A 21,487-nucleotide genomic window follows, 5' to 3' on the forward strand; every position below is an offset into this window, starting at 1 on the left:
GTTTTCTTTCTGTGATAAAATAGTTTTTGAAGGAGCAGTATTTTTGGATGCAGGCTGAGGGAGTTGCAGATTCCAATGGCAGCACTTCTCTTCCCCATGTACGCTTTTCCACTGCTCTTGTATTTTGATGTGACCTTGTACAAAATTCCTCTCAAGCATATTCCCATGTCTACATCAAGTTGTATACCAACCAATTTTTCTTCTGACACCATATAATCAAAGAGCAAATAACATGACTAAGGGGTGAAAAATTTCAAGGTATGTGCTGCAGTTGCACAGGTAACAGAGTAGTACATGTGGTCATATCTTAATATCTTATATACTAGGCAATTGTTCTTTTTTATACAATTTTTCTCATTTGAAAGAGAAGTTCCTGACAGGAACCTTGTGAAGCCTTATATTTTTTCAAACTTGTTTACATCAGACACACTTTTAGGAAGTAGAATCCTTTCAGATGCCACACTTAAAGTCTCAACCTTATGGGATACAAATTACCTCCCCCAATCCCTGAGTTCATCAGAACAGCCCTGGATTCTGTTACAACTGGGCAGATCAGAGAAGTTAAAGCTACATTCAAAACATTTACATAGATGAGTTTTCACAGCATTCTCAAACATAAATTGCAACACAGACTGGTCATGGCTTTGCACAGAGAAGTATCATTGTGTGTCGCAGGTCTGCTTGCTTTAGATCCTTTCTAAGCACTTTTTGTCTGTCTGGACTGTGTGTGTAGTATGATACAGAGGTAGCTGACATAGCATTACTACAGGTAAGCTCTTGTTGAGATCCAGGAAGTGTGGATGTATCAGCAAGCTCAGGGCTAATTCTAAGTTTTACAGGTTTATGCATTGCACTCCACCATACAAATAGAAATGCCCTTTGATGTTAATTGCAGGAGCAATTAAGCTAAAATAATGAATTTGGAAAAAAGAATCAAGCCTGAAACTAAGAAAGAGTTTGATAGCTTGGAGTGGGATTTCCATCTGATAATATCCAAAATTATTTTGTTTCCCTTTTAAAGCAAATTAATCTTTGTTCATACAGCTGACCTGATAAGGTTATTAAAATCATATATGATGTGTCAACTGCAATGAAATGGTAACTTTATGCAGGATCAGCCTTCTTTTAAAATTGAAATAAAATGTCTGGATATGTAAGAATTTTTTTTTTAATGACCGGGGTACCTCAAACATCACTAAGTGGTTCTGCTGCAAAAAGGAATGCACTTAACTTAAACAGTTATCATTCACAAAGGTGAATTAAAATGAGTCTTAGTTTTCCCTTGCAGCAAGACTGCAGGCAGGGAGAGTTTCATAGACCTTCAGTTTGACCCAGTATGGCTGCTCCGAGATTCTCACGATCAGCCCTTCCCCTGCTAGTTTTTTGAATGTTTTAATTAATTTTCAGATATCTCAGAATATTTTTTACTTGTTGAGTACTATATAAACAGCATTAGCAAAGAGCTGTGATATGGGACAAATGGCCTGATTTGATGGTCACTGAAGCTGGTGGAAAAGCTAAATGCTGTGAGCTTTCCAGGAGGTTCAAAGAGAGTTACAGAAGCTCAAATTACTCTCAATTGCATTCAGTCAATAAGTACTCTACTCCCTCCACCATGGCCACTCAATTCACTCGATGAGGCAAAATACCCTTTGACGAGGCAAAATACCCGTTCTGAAAATTGTGTGTTTAGCATAATAGTGCACTACAGTGAGTTTCAGTGAGTTGCTGAGATGGCAGACTTATGGTGTAATATGTGCTAAAAGCTCATCTGCACACCCATAAAGGAGCACAGAGAGACAACAGCAGAAGGAGGAGCCCAAATATGATTCTATAAATACTACCCTGACCCAGCGGCTTTCAGACTCATCCCAGGAGCCATCAGCCCATCAAGAGGCACATCTGCAGCAGTCTAGAGGAGCACAGGGGCACGAAGGCAGGTGGGAACCCAAATTAAGGACTCAGAGGAAGGCACACTCTGTCTGGACCCCTCCCAGGGCTGTCCCAGAAGAGCCTCAGCCCGTGTCCAGAGGTGAAACCCACTCAGATAAGTGAACAGCAGAGCAGCTTTGGGACTGAAAAGTGTTGCAGCCTGGGGACATGGGACACATTATGAGCAGGTGTGTCTCTAAGGGTGATGCCATGGGGAGTGGGCTGCTGAGGACCAGGGGCATGCCGGCCAGCCCTGTGTGTGTGTGTGTGTGTGCTGGTCTGTACCAGCAAGTGAAGTAGGGCTGATGCTTGGGGGTCATATGTCCAGTGTCAGCCACTGGGGAGGCTGAGATCCATGGGCAGCTACTGGGCAGACTAGAGTGTCTGAGCCCAGCTGCTGGAGGGGTCCAGCATGTACAGATGTGTATGTATCTGAATATTCCCACTAGTGTCCCTCTGTCCTGTGAGAAGTGAGAAGGATACCGTCTGTGTGAGTGCTCCGTGTCTCTGCCAGTTGTGTATGTATTTATATATATGGTGTATACATGTGCTCTGCGTTGTGCCTACCGGCTATACGTGCTCAGGCTCCATGCTGGTGGAACCTCAGGTATGGAGCTGTGCCAGCCTCACCTCTCTTGGACTGTCAGACCCAGCACAATATGATTTCCATTGGCAATATGCTCTCTCCTTTATTTGTAGTGTTGTTGAAAGTAGAGTAAGCCTGGGAGAAGAGTAGAAAGATACATGGTATTTAGTATTGTAATTTCTCATTTCCTTCCTTTTGTGGGTTGAACTTGTAATGTGTGCAACAGGCATAAAACTACTGCACAGCAAGCTGGTTGGTGTATTCATTTCCTCGAATTTGAAGTCTGACAGTTGAGATAGGGCTTGGGGCAGGGTGAGTATTTTGAGGAGCAACAGGAAGGGCAACAAAAAAAAGCTGTATATAAATCTTTGTGTGAGTGTGTGTGTGTACAAACTATAAGCTAGCACCTACCTTTAAAGTATTCACTAATGCACAAAGTTTATGCATCAAAAGCTTGTGGAACAGTGAGTTTCAGATATGAATGTTAGTGATTAAAAAAGAAAACACCTCTAAGTCTAAATATGATATAGACACAATATATTTTAACTACACAGACAAACATGAAACAGCAACGTCCTTCAAAAAAGCAGTCCAAGCTCAGAATTAACTGCTTCCTGTTGAGAAGAATATGAAAAGAAACCCAAAATACTCCCAAGAAGTAAATTAATGTATGTATAGAAATTCTTCAGTAGCTGACCTAGTTTTAAAGACCATTGGGAATTTATGTCCATTGCCTGTAGAGAGACAGGGTAGCCAGGGAAATCCTTCCGTGATGAAGTCCATGTATCCATGAAAATAACGTTGGACTAAATTTCCTCATTGGCATAATTCCACTAAATGAAAAGAAGCGATGTGGAGAATGAACATGGCCCCGTGTTTTCACGTTTGAGCAAAAGGACCTTAAAATGTTCGTTTTAGTTTAGCTCCCAAACAAAAGCTCTTTTGTAACATCTTAATTGTCTAATTCCCATTTTTGTTTCCTTTTCTGTAAGGTGAGAATTTTACATTCCTTTGTTGTCAGTGGAAGTATTTTTCCTACTCCAGGGAAAAATACTCTCATTAAATCAAATCAATCATATTTTACTAGATTTATGCTTTCTTTTTGTCAGTGATACATACAGACATCAGGAGAGATACCTACTAGCATGTTTTATCTATTTGTCTGAAGATGAAGTTTTGCTCCCTAAGGTTGTATAATTCTTCAGTGTCAAGCAGCTGATTTATAGTACTTTTGTGTATAATAGTTCTACAATCAAATCATTTTGATTGCCAGGACATCTTGTTCAGGCTCCATTTGTCTTACATGGATTTGACTTTATTTTTGTATACTTTAAGGTATGATGAATTGATATCTTGCACAGTATGAAACATATAGAGTGGAACAATGACTAAGTTTACAAATGGCTTTGTTCCTTTCTCCTTTCAAAGGGATTTATCTTAACATTGCATGATATATATCTTCAGTAATGTTTTTGACCATGAAACTTAAAACAACTCTGAACTCTCACCAAATGCATCTTCTGTATAATAGTGCTTTTGCAAAATGTCTTGTTACTATACACAGATTTTTTTTAGCAGCTGGATCATTTTCCTACATGAAAGCCCAGCAGGTTTACAAGTATTTCAACAAATGGAGTGATCTGGACATACCACGTTAAAGTTTTCTGATTGAGGCAGAAAAATAAAGCTGAAACAAAAACCTGTGTCACTTGTTTTTATGAGAAAAGGTTCTGCCCTTGTTCTCCATATCATCACTGGAGCAAAATGTTATTTATAGTGTATCTTCTCTTTTGCAACAGCCTGCAAGTGTGTTCACTGGGCTAATCTTAATCTTCAGTTTGCTCTTCAAAATGAATGCTTCTGATGTGAGGCTACTTTACAGGAAGCATGACCTCATTCTGCCTCTGTGCCGCTGATTGCACAGGCTGTTTTCAAAAGGAAACAGAGGACTTCATAGACCTGCCTTTCTGAAGACCCAGGGCTAATCTCTTCCAGGGAGCTGCAGAAGGAGCACCCTCCACTTATCATCTCAGAGGCTCTCGTGTTGATGATGAGAAACTTTTTTGCATACACATGTTAATAGTGAGATGGATTTTCCAGGTTTGGAAGATTTTACACATCTTTATCTCTTAATATATCTGTCAGCTGAGGAATAACTAGCCTTTGGATTCATTTCTGTATTGCTCTTCAGGAAGTTTTGTATTTTGTGAAAGTTGTTATCATTACCTGCAGGGAGAAAAGACTAGACTGTGCTTCAAAAATGACTAATATGTGTGAACAAATGAACTACATTTGTAGACACTTAATTTAGTAGGTACAATAGAATAAAACCGGTTGCCTGGGCTTTAGCTATTTTAATAGTTAGCACTATATTTTAGTACATATTAATGTTTAGAATATAAACATGGGCAGGGGATTGCTGGCTACCAATTGAGGGCATCATTGGCTTAAAGATTAATTTCATTTTTGAGGGAAAGGTAATTAAAACTAACTGTTTTGGACAATAACTTTTTGTTTCTATTGCAACATGGGCTTTTGGGTGTTTTGAAATTCAAGTGGGGTTGTTGCCTTAAACTTTTATTTTAATTCTTGACATAAAATATTGCCGCATTCACCTCAGATTCACTTTTAGTGAGATTTCTTAAAGCTGTTGGTATTTTCTCATATCATACTTTAAAGGTTCCGTATTGATGCTCCTTTTGTGAATTACAGATATAATACTACTGATTCACTGTACAGTGGTGGTTGAGATGCTTTGTTTTGGCTTGCTTATATTGTTACTATAGCTTCTCATTCTATTAATAGCCAAGAAATGGGACTGAATATTAAATGAAAGCAGAACACTGTGCAGTATTGTCAACAACATGATGTTTACATGCTTTCTCCAGCATTGATTGAATTATGATTTTCAGGAACCCTCTTCATTAACGCATGAGACAAAAATTTTCGTGATCAAGGGTAGCAAAAAAATCCATTGGACTGCCTGTTCTATGACTGTTTACAGAAGCTTGGTGTTAACATGACTTAAAATAGTTTGAAAGCAAACTACAACTGTTTATTAACGGTTCTTCAAAAGAGAAAAAGTCATCTCCTCCCCAGTAATGTATTTGTATATGTATATTTCTCTTTCTTTTATAAATATATGTATATACTCTATTTTACCTTAAATTTTACTTCTGCAGAGGGTGGCAGATAAACAGGTATCCTGCAGAGACATATCTTGCAAATTTATAAGACAATTCAAATTAGTAAAGGAAAGACTGTGGTTTGTTCTGCAACTTTGATCAGTATGTGTCAACACTTCTTAATGAAAGAACTACCCATATGTAAAATGCTATTGTTAAAAGTTATTGGGTTTAGTGGTTGCTACTTTATATTACCATAACTGAGAAAATCACTTTCAGTACAACTGTGTTATGGGTTTCAGTAGTATAATTGATGCTGAGGTATACTTCTGTATCCATTTTCAAACAAATTTGCTCTAGAATCAATCACTTTTGCCTAAACAAGAATATATTCTAACTAATAATATATATATTGATTATACTATTTTACACATCCTGATTTTCAAACAAGACAAAATAAAATATAGTCCTGTTTCTTTTTAAACTCTTTTAAAGATAATCTATATTAGCTGTTATCCCAGGGTGTATGAAACAGTCCTTTTCAAGATGGATGAAATATCACATGTTGCATCAACACCAGGAGCAAGTAAATTTGTGCACGTTCACCAGAGGTTTTGATTAAAAAACTCTGTTGTGGAGGGGATTTTATTTGACTGATAAGATTTGGGATTTTGCAGGTTTTAGTTTATATCCAGATCAACAAACCACCTGTCAAGTTCTTCCTGTATTTTCTATTAGTTTGGATGAATTTCTTGGGTTTGAGTATAATATTTTTGCACAATTAAAAATCATGATTTTGCCTTAAATAAGAGAAATAATTTCAGGAGCTAAATGTATATGAAAAAAATAGGTCTACAACATGTCAGGCTATGAAATACACCACTGCTCTCATTTTTGTACAACTTGCTGTGTGACATTCTGACTTTTGCTACTTGATCTCTTTGTATCTCCACCAAGTTTCTTGTAATTGTCTCCTCCTCAGTTGTTTTTGCAAGGGTTAGAGCATAATTTTCTCCTGCTATAGTGAATTTTTTTTTTTCAAAGTGTAGGAGGAACAGTATGTATGGGAGTAGGGCAATAGGACTGATTTGTATAAAATACCCTGGAAGGTTTCACTTCCCTTCTTTGGTGACCCTGCCTGGTCCCAATGCTCAGTCAGCCTTCACATCCAGACTGTGACTGACAATCGAACTCCAAATCAGGATAAACAAGATTACCAAAGTAGAAACACTGACCTTCATGTCTTTTCTTTGCCTATGCTCATAACTGAACATAAAAAAATAATTCTCTTAGACCTATCTCCTCTCATAGGTGAATGATGGGCATTTACTAACAGTGTTGTGAGCATGATGCTCTAAAGACACAGGAGAGGCAAGGTAATATAGGGAGAGATCATATCTTTTATCTTTCCATGTAATGACGGATATAAATTATCCCTATGGATAGCCATTGCTCATATTTTGTAAGACTGGTTCTGTCAGATGCTGAACATCTGGCAGCACTTTGCAGACTTGAGCCATGGTAATCCAGACAAATCCTATTTCCTTAGTCTTCTGCCACAATATTGTTGTCAAATCTTTGCCACTTTCCCTGTCCCTATCCCTGTTGTGCTATGTCCACAATTTTCATCTGAAAAATATATCGTATTGCTAATGGTGGCCCTTCCATTCTACTCTGTATCTATTGTCAGTACATGTACTATTTTTGTCATGAAGCAGAATTCTGGGAAAACACCATTAAAATTACTGCAGCTATTGCATTTGTGTCCATAATTATTTCTCTCAAGGTTGTAAGCTGTGCAGGGTACAAATATCTGATTATGATTGGCTTTGATTTTGTGTTTTCCCGGTTGAAATAAGTTTGCTATAAACACTATGTATTTCCCCCATTCTTTCATTTGTTTTATCTCCTTTAATCTCTCCCTAATTTCATTTTCTTTTTTAGCTTATTTTATGATATTTTTGATATGCACAAGGCACCTGTCAGTGAAAACCTGTCAACTGAGCAGTCAGTGGATATGATAACAACTCCTTCTTATTTGGCCTTTGCCTCTGCAGGTTCAACAGCATTTAATGAAGAACACAGACACAGCCTCTCACAATGTATTTTTCCAAGGTACTGAGGAAAATTATATTTAATTTTATTTTTATTGTGTTGAAGATTTTGTAAAATCCCTTTTGGGCCACCTAGAATTGATATTAATTTAATTACTGTTTTAAATGGAAATTTTAAATGGAAGTTTTCGATCCTTGGAGAAACAAAGAGAGGGGTTAGTAAAACTGCCACCTTAGACTTCTGGAGGGCTAACTTCGACCTCTTCAAAAGAATGATTAACAAAATCCCTTGGGAGGCTGCCTTGAAGGATATGGGAGTCCAGGAAGGCTGGACATACTTCAAGAGAGAAGTCTTAAAGGCACAGGAGCAGGCTGTTCCCACGTGCCGAAAAACAAGCAGGCGGGGAAGGAGACCGGCCTGGCTAAACAGGGACCTTTGGCTGGGTCTCAAGAACGAAAGGAGAATCCACCGCCTTTGGAAGAGGGGCCAGGTCTCTCATGAAGGCTACAAAGACGTAGTGAAGTTATGCAGGGAGAACATTAGGAGAGCCAAAGCGCAGCTAGAGCTCAACTTGGCTGCAGCTGTTAAGGAGAATAAAAAATGTTTCTATAAATTCGTTAACAACAAAAGGAGGATTAGGGAAAATCTCCCTCCTTTATTGGATGCAGAGGGAAACATGGTAACTAAGGATGAGGGAAAGGCTGAGGTGCTCAACGCCTACTTTGCCTCAGTCTTTAGCAGTGGAACTGGCTGTTCCCTGGACACCCAGCCTCGTGAGCTGGGAGATGGGGAGAGGAAGCAGACTGAGGTCAGCACAGTTGAAGAGGAGGTGGTCAGAGACCTGCTACACTACTTGGATGCACACAAGTCTGTGGGACCGGGTGGGTTACACCCAAGGGTGCTGAAAGAGTTGGCAGATGTGCTCACCAAGCCGCTTTCCATGATTTAGCAGAAATCATGGCTAACTGGGGAGGTCCCATTGGACTGGAGGGTGGCAAATGTGACACCCATCTACAAGAAAGGCAGAAAGGAGGATCCAGGTAACTATAGACCTGTCAGTCTGACCTCAGTGCCAGGGAAGGTCATGGAGCAGGTCATCTTGAGTGCCATTAGAAGTCATATAATGGACAAACAGGGGATCAGGCCTAGCCAGCATGGGTTTATGAAAGGCAGGTCCTGCCTGACAAACCTGATCTCCTTCTATGACAAGATGACCCAACTATTGGACGAGAGAAAAACTGTCCATGTTATCTACCTGGATTTTCAAAAAGCATTCGACACAGTTCCCCATAGGATTCTCATAGGAAAACTGGCTGCCCACGGCCTGGGTGAGCGAACGGTCTGCTGGGTCAAGCACTGGCTGGATGGACGGACCCAGAGAGTGGTGGTCAATGGAGCTAAATCCAGCTGGCGGCCGGTCACAAGTGGTGTTCCTCAGGGCTCGGTGTTGGGACCATTTCTGTTCAACATCTTTATTGATGATCTTGATAAGGACATAGAGTGCATTATCAGTAAATTCGCAGATGACACCAAGTTAAGCAGGAATGTCGATCTGCGTGAAGATAGGGAGGCACTACAGGGAGACTTGGATAGATTGGATCAGTGGGCCAACGTTAACAGGATGAACTTCAACAAGACCAAGTGCCAGGTCCTGCACTTGGGCCACAACAACCCCATGCATTGCTACAGGCTTGGGGAGGTGTGGCTGGAGAGCTGTCTGGAAGAGAGGATCTGGGGGTTCTAATTGACAAGCAGCTGAACATGAGCCAGCAGTGTGCCCAGGTGGCCAAGAAAGCCAACGGCATCCTGGCTTGTATTAGAAATAGTGTGACCAGCAGAAGTAGGGAGATGATAGTCCCCCTGTACTCTGCACTGGTGAGGCCACACCTTGAATATTGTGTCCAGTTTTGGGCACCTCAATACAAGAGAGATATCGAGGTGCTGGAGCGAGTGCAGAGGAGGGCAACGAAGCTGGTGAAGGGCCTGGAGAACAAATCCTATGAGGAGCAATTGAAGGAGCTGGGACTGTTCAGTTTGAGGAAGAGAAGGCTGAGGGGAGACCTCATCACTCTCTACACCTACCTGAAAGGACATTGTAGAGATGTTGGTGCTGGTCTCTTCTCACAGGTGATTAGTGACAGAACAAGGGGGGACAGCTTTAAACTGCAACAGGGGAGGTTTAGACTGGACATTAGGAAAAAAAATTTTCAGAGGAAGAGTGATCAGACAGGGGAATAGGCTGCCCAGGGAAGTGGTGGAGTCACCATCCCTGCATGTGTTTAAGGGTCGTTTAGATGAGATGTTGGGGGATGTGGTGTAGGGGAGAACTTTGTAGAGTAGGGCTGATGGTTGGACTTGATGATCCCAAGGGTCTTTTCCAACTGGAATAATTCTATGTTTCTATGATTCTATGATTCAGAAATACTGCTGTGGAGATTGGAAGCACTGGTTACAAGGTTTTGGAGTATCTCTGTTCCACATGCTTCTCCCTCCACTGAAATTATGGTATCCCTCTGTGACATGCCATATGTGATAGTTAAACCTGCTTCTGAAACCCACATCAGACTCTGAATCAATCCATTTTCTTATTTCTTTCCATGGATGTGACTGCATGGCCACTTGGATCTCAAAGGGGTTGAGGAGAAAGGACTAAAGATAAATCCAATTCTACTTGAGCTAAGTAAAATGTCTACAACATTTAGATTCTTTCACCTCTGTCACTACTCACTTCTATTTTAAATACCACATAGTGTATTTTTCTGTGCTATATTTAATCTCAAAATCAATTGTATTTCAGTGCTGGATAAAGTTATCACTATGTGTAGACTTTAACCTATGTTGTTCTAGCTGCATGGTATTCTAGGATTTGTGAGAATTAGAAGTCATGTATCCTTAAATATTATCATAGAATCACAGAATACCAGGTTGGAAGGGACCTCATGAATCATCTGGTCCAACCTTTCTTGGCAAAAGCACGGTCTAGACAAGATGGCCCAGCACCCTGTCCAGATGAATCTTAAAAGTGTCCAGTGTTGGGGAATCCAGCACTTCACTGGGAGATTATTCCGGTGGCTGATTGTTCTCATTGTGAAAAATTTTCCTCCTGTGTCCAGTTGGAATCTCCCCAGGAGTAACTTGTACCCATTACCCCTCGTCTTTTCCATGTGACTCCTTGTAAAAAGGGAGTCTCCATCTTCTTTGTAGCCACCCTTTAAATACTGGAATCTTCATTAAGTATGGCTAGGTTACAAAAAGCAAATAAATCCTGCCTAGTTCAGAGGCACTCAGGCTTGCACCATTTACAGTAACTCAGAGAAGCAAAATAATGGAATACCTCTGACAGCTCCAGGTAGGTATAGATCTGGCAGGACTCCTTCGCCAAGAGAACTGCCACAGAAATACACCATGTGCTTCTCAATTCAAGCTGGCTCCATGCATTCATGAAATGCTCCACCTGGAATGAAGCCCTCCTGTAATCTGACACTCTGGAAAGTGTGATGCAGGCACACTCTAGCTGGCCAAAACCCTCTAGGTCCAGAAGTAATATCATTATATCCACTTATTTTAGCTCTATATCATTACCAGCTCCCATCAGCTGGTAATCTAAATTCACTATCATTAAATCATGGGTTTGGTCTGTCTAGATATTCACTGAATTAAAGGGTTTCGTTTCTCCTTTTCAGTTATGCTTGTGTCTTTTTGGATGATGACCCTGCCTATGAGTGTTGTTCCACAAATCCTCTGACAGGCTCCCTTTCCACATGTCGCCACAGCCCTCGACTGCTTTCTAATGGTTATTACGTTTTGACAGAAGACAGTTTTCTGACTGATGAAGAGGGCAACATCACACTGACACCATCCCAGACAACTGTTACATATAAAGAGAATTTGGTTCGGTAAGTGAACTACATGCAGATTTTACTCAATGTTGGCAATTGCCTCCACATCTCTGGACTTACCTGGAGGTATCTGTGTGGCTGTCTACATTTTGCTTGGCATAAGAGCAGCATTGCTTCTTAATGAGAACATCTCAACTGATTTAGTTTAGAGAGTGCAGTGATTGAAATAGCTTGATTTTCAGTCATGTCTAATCTTGCTACTCAAAAAGCTCTTCAATACACAGTTGTTGCTATAATTGCAGTTGTGTCCAATAAAGAAAAAGGAAAGCCAATGGGGTGTTACCATGATAACGAATAAGAAAAAATTGTGTGTACATATATATATATAAAACTCATATATATATAAAAATAAAAAAGGTCTGGTCCTGGAATTCTTACTCAGGGAAAAATATCTCTTGATTTCAGAAGAACTCCGGTTTAAGAAGGTATATAAAATGTAGTTAAAAAAAGTTGAAGTACAGTGGATTCAGGCTGCACCAAATGGGGTATGGTAGGGTGAAACTCATGGGTAGCATGAGACCACTCAGAGCAGTATCACAGCCCAGTAACCGTAGTCTCATCTGGCATCACAATATCCAGTATCACAACAGCATGAGATATTGCCATGCTGCTAACACATTCCCTGACATTATTGAGGGGTGCAGCACTCATTCCTGGTGACATACCCAGGGTCAAGAACAGAGCTAGGAACAGCACCTAAAACCTGGATCTTTCATGTCAGTCTTGCAAGCTTTAGAGCTATGTCCCTGCTCAACAAGAATAATTAAGTCTATTCCTTGACAACGTGTCTGTTCTTTCTAGTGTATTCAGGCGAAGGAAGAAAATCCGTCGCTCTCTGGCCAGCTTGTTCAATCTCAGCACCTCCACTTCATGGCCCATCAGTAATATGGATTTCTCCCATGTAGATGATCCTTGGCCTGATGGATGCAATAAACTAGAAGCCAGTCAGAGTGATACCGGTAAGCCCTGACCAGGTACCAAGTAATCGAGCTACAACATTACAGTCTATATTTAGTGGGACTTGGGTATCTCTTTCTATAGGTTTTGCAGGAGTTGTCAACCAAGATGTGCAGGTAAAAGGTTTGCAGGTTACAGAATTGTAAGTAAGTGGTGAATTGAGCTCTTGGCATTAAAACAAGAGTATGAGTCCACAAAGACTTTTGTGCCAAAACCACATTTTTAGACCGAATTTGAATCTGAAGTCATCACCAGTGATATTTATACTGGTGTTGTTAATATCTGGCACTGTCTGCCTTCACTTGGGTGTTTTGATAACTTCATTGTGTTATGCTTTATGCAGTTTTGTATTTACTCTGCATATTTTCTCCTGCATACATTGAACCTGCCAATTCCCTACCCTTAGCAATTTGGAAACCTCCCTGTAACTAAGTAATTAACTTCCCTACCCCCAAAAAAATTGATCAACGCAAAGTCTCAAAGCTCTTCTTCAGTGCAATCTCAGTTACACGTGCACTTTTTGTAGGTGATTCTGACTTTTCTTCTGAATATAATAGTCATGTGCCACAAAGGCAAACTCCAGTATCTAATGGAGCCCCTCTCACCAAAGATGATGAGTTTCTTCAGCCTGAGAAACCATTCTGTGCTTCAAAATCCTGCTCTCCATTTATGATAAATGCAAATGGAGAGACTTTGAGCAATGCAGGTATGTTACATTCTTATTCTGATATGTCTCATTTTTAGTCTTAAAATTGGTATTTACTTGCTTACTCCTCCCTGGTCACATCTTTTCCTCTCCTATTTTCAGTGATAAATGGAAAAAGAAAAAAGTGGAGTGAAGAGGAAAATGGAGGAAAGGGCAGGGAAACAAAAACTGAAACAGGCAATTATTCAGAAAGGCTTGTTTTCTGAGAGCATGGAAGGCACAGTGTCTCTATGGCTGTGGGGGAAAAAGACTCCTGAGAGACACCCAGGGCATAAAAATTAGGTTTACGCTTTGAATCACTCTAGGCGAATTCTTTTAAAAAGAAGCTGAAGAGACTGGCCTCACAGGCTGAAGGTAGTCTTTGCAAACACCTCCTGTCATATATTTACTTTCCTGAAAACTCATGAAAATTATTTTCCTGATTTTTGTTTTAGAATCCAGGACAGTGCAAAATGTCCTTTCTCAGATGGTTGCACTGATCACATGTTTAATCATTTCAATATGTACAAGGTAATTTTTTTTTTATTTGTTCTGATATTAATACTTACTCCATTTCAGTTGGTGAATAAAACATAAGGGTCACATTTTCAAAGTCAGATATAACTTTTAATATTTTTTCACATGATAGTTGATGTAGGCAAATATCCAAGCTATATAGATATGCACAAAAATAGGAAATATGTATGCAGATATGAAAACTACTTTGTCAGGTGTGCTTGGACAGGGGTTTTGAAAGGCTGAGTAGAATCAGAATGGATCCATGTCTTTCTAAGTGACCAATATGGGTGTTTCTCTCAGTCTGGAAATGCTGAGGTCTTTCTAGGAGATTATCCTCAATAGATTAAGTAATTAATTTTCAAATTAAGTTTCAAATTGCAGTTCATCTACCAGAGTTCAGAGGGTTCATCTGCAAGAACCTACTCTCCTCCTCCCACCCAGGCTTCATGTCTATTAACTCAATATGCATCCTTTTTTTTTTTTTTTTTTTTAACATTTATGTGTATTGTTATGTTCTCAGATATTTTCTGGGAGGATTGTCTGCCACTTTGTTGCTGATAATTTTAGTTTGTAAGTACAGACTTTCTTTATATTCAACACACGATATTTTACTAAGTCACTTCTGAGGATTAAATCCATCCTTGGATGTACATCCATGGCTCTTACTGATGCTAACAAGAGCAATATGGGGGCATATGGGGACAGAATGTAACTTTCAATCAGTTACAGGACTTTGCATTTAAATTTCACAGTTCTTTTGTCCCAAGATGCTGCTGTGTCATCTTTCTTCAGTCTTGACACGTCTTTCAAAACAGCTAAGTTTTGGTAAGTGACTCTAACATCATGTAATGAATAGAGGAATTTAGAAATTTTATATTAAGAAGAGGTAGGAGAGATACCTTCTGTTGTTTTCCTATCAAAGGATAGAAGACATGATCTGAAGTTACTGATGGAGGATTTGGCTTTTCCTGTTACTGATTTTTATTCATAGAAACTCTGTTTATTTTGAAAAACTGCCTTTTCATAATGTACAGTATATGTTGTAACACCTATTTGTTAGCTGAAAAGGACGATAAACCTAATATGCCATAACATGAAGATGCAGATACAGAGCAAGGTTAGTAACTTAGGAATCCAGAGGTGTGCTTTCAAGCCTTGCACTGAAGTCCACCCCCAGGCCAAACGAGCCTTTATTTTTGTCTGGAAAAAATAAAAACAGCTAACTATGCTGCTAGCCACATCACCACCTTCCAGGGACTAGAGAATTGATATGATTTGGCCCCACTAACCCAATGCACCATTAGGTTCAGGACAGAGCTTTGCCTTTGGCTTATAATGTGGTCTGATAAATGTCTTAGAAGTATTAAATCAGTCTGAGGAACTGATTTAAGGTGCTGATGTTGCTGTTTCTGACTGCTTTATTTCAAAGTTTTCCACAGAGATGTAGCTTCTAAATCCTTCTGGAGAAGAAGACTTACATATATAGAAGGTCTGAATTATATCTTTAGAGCAAGCTCATACATAGGCCTCCATGCTGAAAACATGTATGTATATGCTGGATTTGTGAATTATCATTCTTTCACTTTTTACGCAGCAAAAAGTTCTTTTAAGCATATACAATCTAAAATCTCCTAAGAATAAAACCACTTGGGCTTATCTGAATTTTTATGTGGTGAAAGTGAAGCTCAAAAGGATACTGTTTGATTCTGAAACTGTGTCAGGGTTCAGGAGTTCAGTGTATCCCAAGGGCAACAAGACAATCTGGCAGACCTCTTAGCCTTTGAATTGAGTATATTGGAAGTTAGAAACAACAAGGCACAACTTGGAGAGCCACATTGCAATGATAATCTGAGATTTTGAGCATCCAAGGGCTTTAGCACAGCACCTTGGATACTCAAGGATGGTATGTTACACTTTGTTATTATGTCATTATTCCCTATAAAGACAACACCACCAGGTTAGGACTAGCGTGCTACAAAGTGCATGCGCCAAAATACGGCTTTCTGACTTCCTGAATAGTTTAGTCCTGAGTCATAAAAAAAGCTGTGCTTCACAAGAAGAAAACAAATACACTCTAAGAGCTTTTTAGTCACTGGTATACAGAGAATACCTCTTTTATGCTCATCACAAGTGAGAAGTTACGTGCTCAAACAGGTAATCCTACAGTTTAACTAAATTTGGCAAATCACAACCTGCATATATACTCACAGTTTGTGGTTTAAATCAAGACATACAAAAGTCTATGCTTTATTTTTCTCCCCCCAGGAAATAATCGGAAAGAAAGAGTAACTGGTGAGTATATGTTTAAATTTACAAAGAATTCCTCTACATTTCGGGTGAGCCCTATTACAAAACAGGTTCAAGCATGCCAGAAAGGTTCCCTGGACTTTTCATTAAAAGAAGGTTTAGCTGCAGGACCCTTGCCAGTTTCCACTGCGAATTACTCCACTTTGCTGTCTAAAACACTTCTTTGAATTTATTTGGATGAAATATTTTTTATTGTTTGACAACAGTTGCTAAAGAGTGTAAGCTGTTAAACAACTGCTGTGCTTCAGCACAGAGAAAACATGTTTTTCAGTAACGGGCAAAGCAAGTCCTCCTTTTTCCAAGTTTAAACTGAATGGTAGTGCCAGGTGCTGTACTGCTCTAACTTGGTATCACTCTACTGAAGGAGTGAAGCAGCATCAACATGTATTAGTCCAGAATATCTGGAAAATATTTACAGATTCTTCTCTTCCTTATTCTTTTTCAGTCAAGCCTCATCCTCAGTCTCCAGTTTCTGTTTACCAAGCATTTCTAAGTTATGGTGCAGCTCAGGACCTTTAAAACAAGAGCACTGATTTATTTGTACTTGGAGCTGGCCATCCCAGTCCTGACTCCGTTATTTCCTTTATCTCTTTACTTTGAAAAGATAAAAATGAAAAGAAGGAACTAAGTGGAGCTGTGCCAGGGTTTGCATTCCTTACAGTGTGGATAAAACAGCCTTGTTCATCAGTTTGCTGGATGAGTGCAGTTCAGCTTCTGAAATCTAAAGGCATCTGCACAGCTGCAGACACAACTTGGGAAACCTTTGTCAGTCCTCAGAAAGAGGATGTTCAAACTGAGCATTTTAGAATAATATTCTGGCATTTGATCACTTTGCAGACTTACTAAAGCCTATGATGAAAAAATACATCCTATTGACCCAGTGGGCCAAGCAGTGGATGCTAGATATGGCACTTCTTAAAGCCAGTGGGACTGTTTATGTAAGGGCTGCAGCACCAGAACTGTAAAGTTGTCTGATTTTGAAAGCCAGTATCATTATTAATCAAAGCAGGTACTACAGGATGGAGAATCTAACTAAATACAGACTGGCACAGGATACTGAGAGACAGGATCTCCAGCATTTCAAAACAAGCTTGTCTCTTGCCTTTTGTAGAAACTTCAAAGCAGAGTAGTTACCTCTCTATATTTCAAAATCAATTCACTAACAGTTTTCATTTTTCTTCCTCCTCAAATTTATTTTCTTTAGCATCAAACTATTTGATACGTCCTTATGGCCATCGTTACACATGTTCCTGTGGAAAAAAAATAACAGAATTGTTAGTATTCTTCCTTCAAAATGCAATTCTTTATTTTTATTCTGGTCAAACTGTGAGTGAGGCCATACTTCTTGGTGACTATCTGAAAGCAGTCATCTGAAACAATTGCTGTACCTCTAGTCTCTTATGTCAGTTAAATCCTATGTAGGCATGGGGTCCCACAAACATTTTGGTAATAAATTGATGGTAAAACGTGTTTTGTAATCCACATGAAAACATCTTTTTATTAAAGAATTATGTCTTCCCATACTTCATATATCAATTTTTTGTAACAACGTGCTTTCAAAGACAACAGATTTGGATAGTGGTTACCACATATTTCAGAAGCTTTATTGTCTCCTGTGTGTGCACTGCCTTTTGGCCTTTATGCTGAGCGTTATGAAAAAAGAAGAAAGGAAGAAAGAAATATTATTGGAAGGAAAGCACTCCTCAGAAAACCAGGAATCAGGATGTGGAGAAGCAGTGATGAATCTGAATTACCTGGATTCCTGTACAAAAATATGAGACCTGCAGGTATTTACTTTGGAAACACTGAGCCGTATTTTTCAGCTTGGATCTTTGCTACAACAGAGACTAAATTACACATACAATCTGTGGGTAACCAAAACCTGTTATCTTGTGACTCCAGGCTTTTAATAATCTGCTTCTTAAAATATCTCCCTCTATGCCAGTTTATCTAGGACAGCATGGATTTCATCTTCCCGTGCAACAAAACAATGATAATGTGTGAGGACGCTATTGCCCACTAAATCATTCCATAACTAGCGCTGCTTCTAGTCTGCTTGTCCCCTGTTGTGCTAAAAGCAGAGCTAGCACAGCCCCAGCTGGTAAATCAGACATGAAATGCTGCTGCGGAAGGGCTAGGTCTGCCCATGGGGTACAATCAGGCTGGCAGGCAGAACGTCAGGGGTTTGAAAATTCTGCAGCAAAAGCACACAAACAAAAGGTTCTGGTGGAAGAAAGAATCGACAAAACTGAAACACCACTGTCTGTCCAAATCTATGTCCAAGCCAAACTCAAGCAAGTTATAGATGTATTTCTAGCATCAAAATTCTGAATAAGTGATGCAATGAGGAATAGAGTACTTGCAATTAAGTTAAAATGTACATTTTGTCTTTCAAAGTGTAAATAGATGGTTATATTTTGAAGATAAGCATCAACAGCTCAGCATTAAGAGCTCAAAGAGGGAAATTTCACCCAAATTACCAATTTTGCAGAGTAATTTACTTCTGCCCAGTGCATTAAATGGACTTTATATGAAGGCAGATCATCTGATGTAACAAGACCAGGTTTTATAATTTCAATAAATGGCAAAAATAGGATGTTCTTCTTCATAAAACATGTATTATGTAACTATAATAGTAGTTCTAATACTTATCCTCATATTTACTCGTAGTTAATACACTTGAATAATTTTGCCAGTATTAAATAATTCTGCTTCTTTATTTACTTTAACTATGGAGACAACTGAGAGTAAACATCATTGTGTAATATCTATAAATATTGTGTTACCTATTTTATTGCTACTTGTAACAGGTCCATTACTAAATACACTCTTTAAACTAAAGGCTTATAAAGCTCTTTAGGGTTTAAATAACCTCCTCGAAAAATAATCTGGAAAATGAAATCCTATACTGAGAGAAAAGTCTAAGATTGCAATTACCCTACAGTCATCGAAGTGATTATGCTGAAAACTAGAAAAGCCTGAGTTCACTGTAAACTAGTTAGTTCACTGTAAACTAGTGAAGAAAAAGCTGATTCAGCTTGCCAAAAATTTGTTCTAAAATGAATTTCTATAATCTGTCTATGAATAAATATAAACTGTAAATTGGAATTGGTGTGATCTGGAGAGAGGGAAGTTCTGGGACAATTTGGCAATTGGAATTCAAGGGCTGAAAATAATATGCTTGGGATCTGTTAAAATCTGCCCTCCATGATATTCATTAATGTTGAATTAACAAAGTTCTATTCAATTACCAGACTGGTGGGCTTTGGTAGTTGCCTTCCATATATAATGGACATAAAAGGAAACCTTGTATTGTTTCTTTGAAAAGAGGCACAGTAATATGTTATGTTCAATCCCATTGGATGAAAATTTTAAGCCAGAATCCATCTGACAAAAAGTTGAAGGCATTTTCTAACCTAAGTATTTAAATTCAGACTTTCAGAGGTAGTTAGTATTTGCAGCTTCTGTTATCTGGAGAATCAAGCCTAGGATAATTGTGAAATGTAATTGTAGCAAAGTAAAACCACTTGTTGATTAATGATTAACTAGCGCATCTACAAACAGAGAAAACAACTAGAATTTTATGTTTCTGCCCCCAGTGATTACAGTTACTCCACTTTAATATATTTAGAAAAAGAGAATGAAAGAAGAATTTAATTCTATAGATTTATAACCCTTGTGCATTATCTCATACTGTTTGTTACTATTATTTTTTATCATTACAACTTGTCTTATACTCTTAGTTCTTGCTGTGTTCAGCTGAATTTCAGGGTCATTCTTAAGTATATATCATGTAGTGCTTTATAGCGGGAATGTTCATGTTGAAGGGAACAGTAGCAAGCACAATAATAATATTTATGGCATCCCTTAGTTTACAATGTTCCTAGTCTGTGAGCAAGTCTGTTTTGTATTTATCCTGAAAGCATTACTCACAGAAGCCAAACCCTACACAGATTAACATTTTTTATTAAAATGATATGGAATAAACCAGACTGGTACAGAATACAGGTATGGTCATTTAGTCCAGTTCTGCAGAATCTGTTTCTCAATGTATTTTTTTGTGAAATAGCTGCAGTGATTTGTAAACCTCTGTACATTTTAGTATACACTGAGCAAAACTGTTACTTCATTTTATATTATTTACTTTTTATGGTTTCTTATGCTGCCTTTTTTTTCCCTTCTGTCTGGCATTTACTTATCAGTAAAGTTGTTCCTCTTTGCATTTCTTCCTGTATTTGAGGGTATTGTCAATAATGAGGATTATTATTAGGAATTGCATATATTTCAATGAATTTGTCATTTGTGAGCTTATGTCCTATCCTGTAGATTGTGTGCTCTTTGGGAGAGGATTTATTGGTACTTTGGTGTGAACATGAAAGCCTCATTTTGTTACAGTTACTAAGTAACTGTTACCACCATAGACTATAATAATAATAATTATTATTATAACAACAGCAACAATAATATTAATATCAGTGAAGCCCAAACCAATAATAATAATGTAATAGGATATAAATAGAAAGACATAGGTTCAGATTCTGGGTGGGTATCAATCAGCTGATCTCCACCAGCTAAGACTCTGACCTGCAGCATTTTAAGAGCTAAGATTTGTCCATGGATATCAATTTGCTGGGTCTGCAGCACTTTACCTGAGTATATACTAATGGAGTGAACACATATTCAAAATACTTCTGATGCACTGTAATAATAATGCTATAAAGCTTATTTTTTGTCATGACAGAAATATGTTTTATATTGCATTGTTTTATGCATTTAACAAGTAAACTTTTCATGTATTAAAGCAGTAAAGCGAATTTCTTCAGGGAAGGCATACCAGATGGGACCTTTTTCTTCTTTTTCAACTCCATTCTCCTGTTAGTAATGTGGCTCATTACATTATCGCTGTCATGTACACTGCTTCAAGTTAATAATTTGGGCTTGTGCTATGTAAAGCTCTTAGTATATAATTTGAGTGAAAAATAATTGCATGAAAATAATGAACATAGTAAGGTCAATGTATGTAAATATAAAATGTGTATTTAATTTGAAAATAAATTAATGTATAAGTCTCTTGAGAAGTTGTACGACACCATACCTGCAAGTTACATCAAACCTGTATACGTACATTGTGTTGATGTATGGGCTGCAAACGTTTTATTCAATGAAGCATATTGTAAGAGCAGCTCACATATAGGTCTGAATGCTGAAAGCATGTGTGTATGATGTGCTGGATTTATCAGTTTTCATTCTTTCAAATTTACACAGCAGAAAATTCTTCCAAGCTATAAAATATAAAAATCTGCAAAGGATAAAAACATTTGGTCTTATCTGAATTTTTATGTGGTGAAAGTGAAGCTCAAAAGGATACTGTTTGATTCTGAAACTGTGTCAGGGTTCAGGAGTTCAGTGTATCCCAAGGGCA

The 21,487-nt window shown here is 38.5% G+C and overlaps 1 protein-coding gene across 8 annotated transcripts; it reads left to right on the forward strand.

The window, feature by feature from the left end:
- Positions 1–1,868: 1,868 nt before the first annotated feature.
- TMEM71 (transmembrane protein 71) lies at positions 1,869–21,134 on the forward strand. Of its 8 annotated transcripts, none has more exons than XM_074839385.1 (11): positions 1,869–2,120; positions 4,094–4,618; positions 7,701–7,758; positions 11,382–11,594; positions 12,399–12,556; positions 13,081–13,260; positions 13,695–13,770; positions 14,279–14,328; positions 14,511–14,583; positions 16,024–16,050; positions 16,511–21,134. In XM_074839385.1, exons 2-10 carry the CDS (start codon positions 4,606–4,608, stop codon positions 16,028–16,030), a joined length of 828 nt encoding a protein of 275 aa, XP_074695486.1. In that variant the 5' UTR covers positions 1,869–2,120; positions 4,094–4,605; the 3' UTR covers positions 16,031–16,050; positions 16,511–21,134. The 8 variants fall into 8 exon arrangements, with proteins under 8 accessions (XP_074695486.1, XP_074695402.1, XP_074695044.1 ...); XM_074839301.1 differs by having other exon boundaries at positions 17,270–21,134; XM_074838943.1 differs by lacking the exon at positions 16,024–16,050.
- Positions 21,135–21,487: the final 353 nt, after the last annotated feature.

Source organism: Strix aluco, chromosome 1 (genome assembly GCF_031877795.1).
Source record: "Strix aluco isolate bStrAlu1 chromosome 1, bStrAlu1.hap1, whole genome shotgun sequence".
Classification (NCBI taxonomy): Eukaryota; Metazoa; Chordata; class Aves; order Strigiformes; family Strigidae; genus Strix; species Strix aluco.

Excerpts from the sequence above, each read along its gene's own strand:
- TMEM71 (XM_074838943.1), top strand. Across the intron at positions 11,595-12,398 it reads TATAAAGAGAATTTGGTTCG|TGTATTCAGGCGAAGGAAGA; the intron begins GTAAGTGAACTA and ends TGTTCTTTCTAG. Across the intron at positions 14,329-14,510 it reads GTTGCTGATAATTTTAGTTT|TTCTTTTGTCCCAAGATGCT; the intron begins GTAAGTACAGAC and ends TAAATTTCACAG.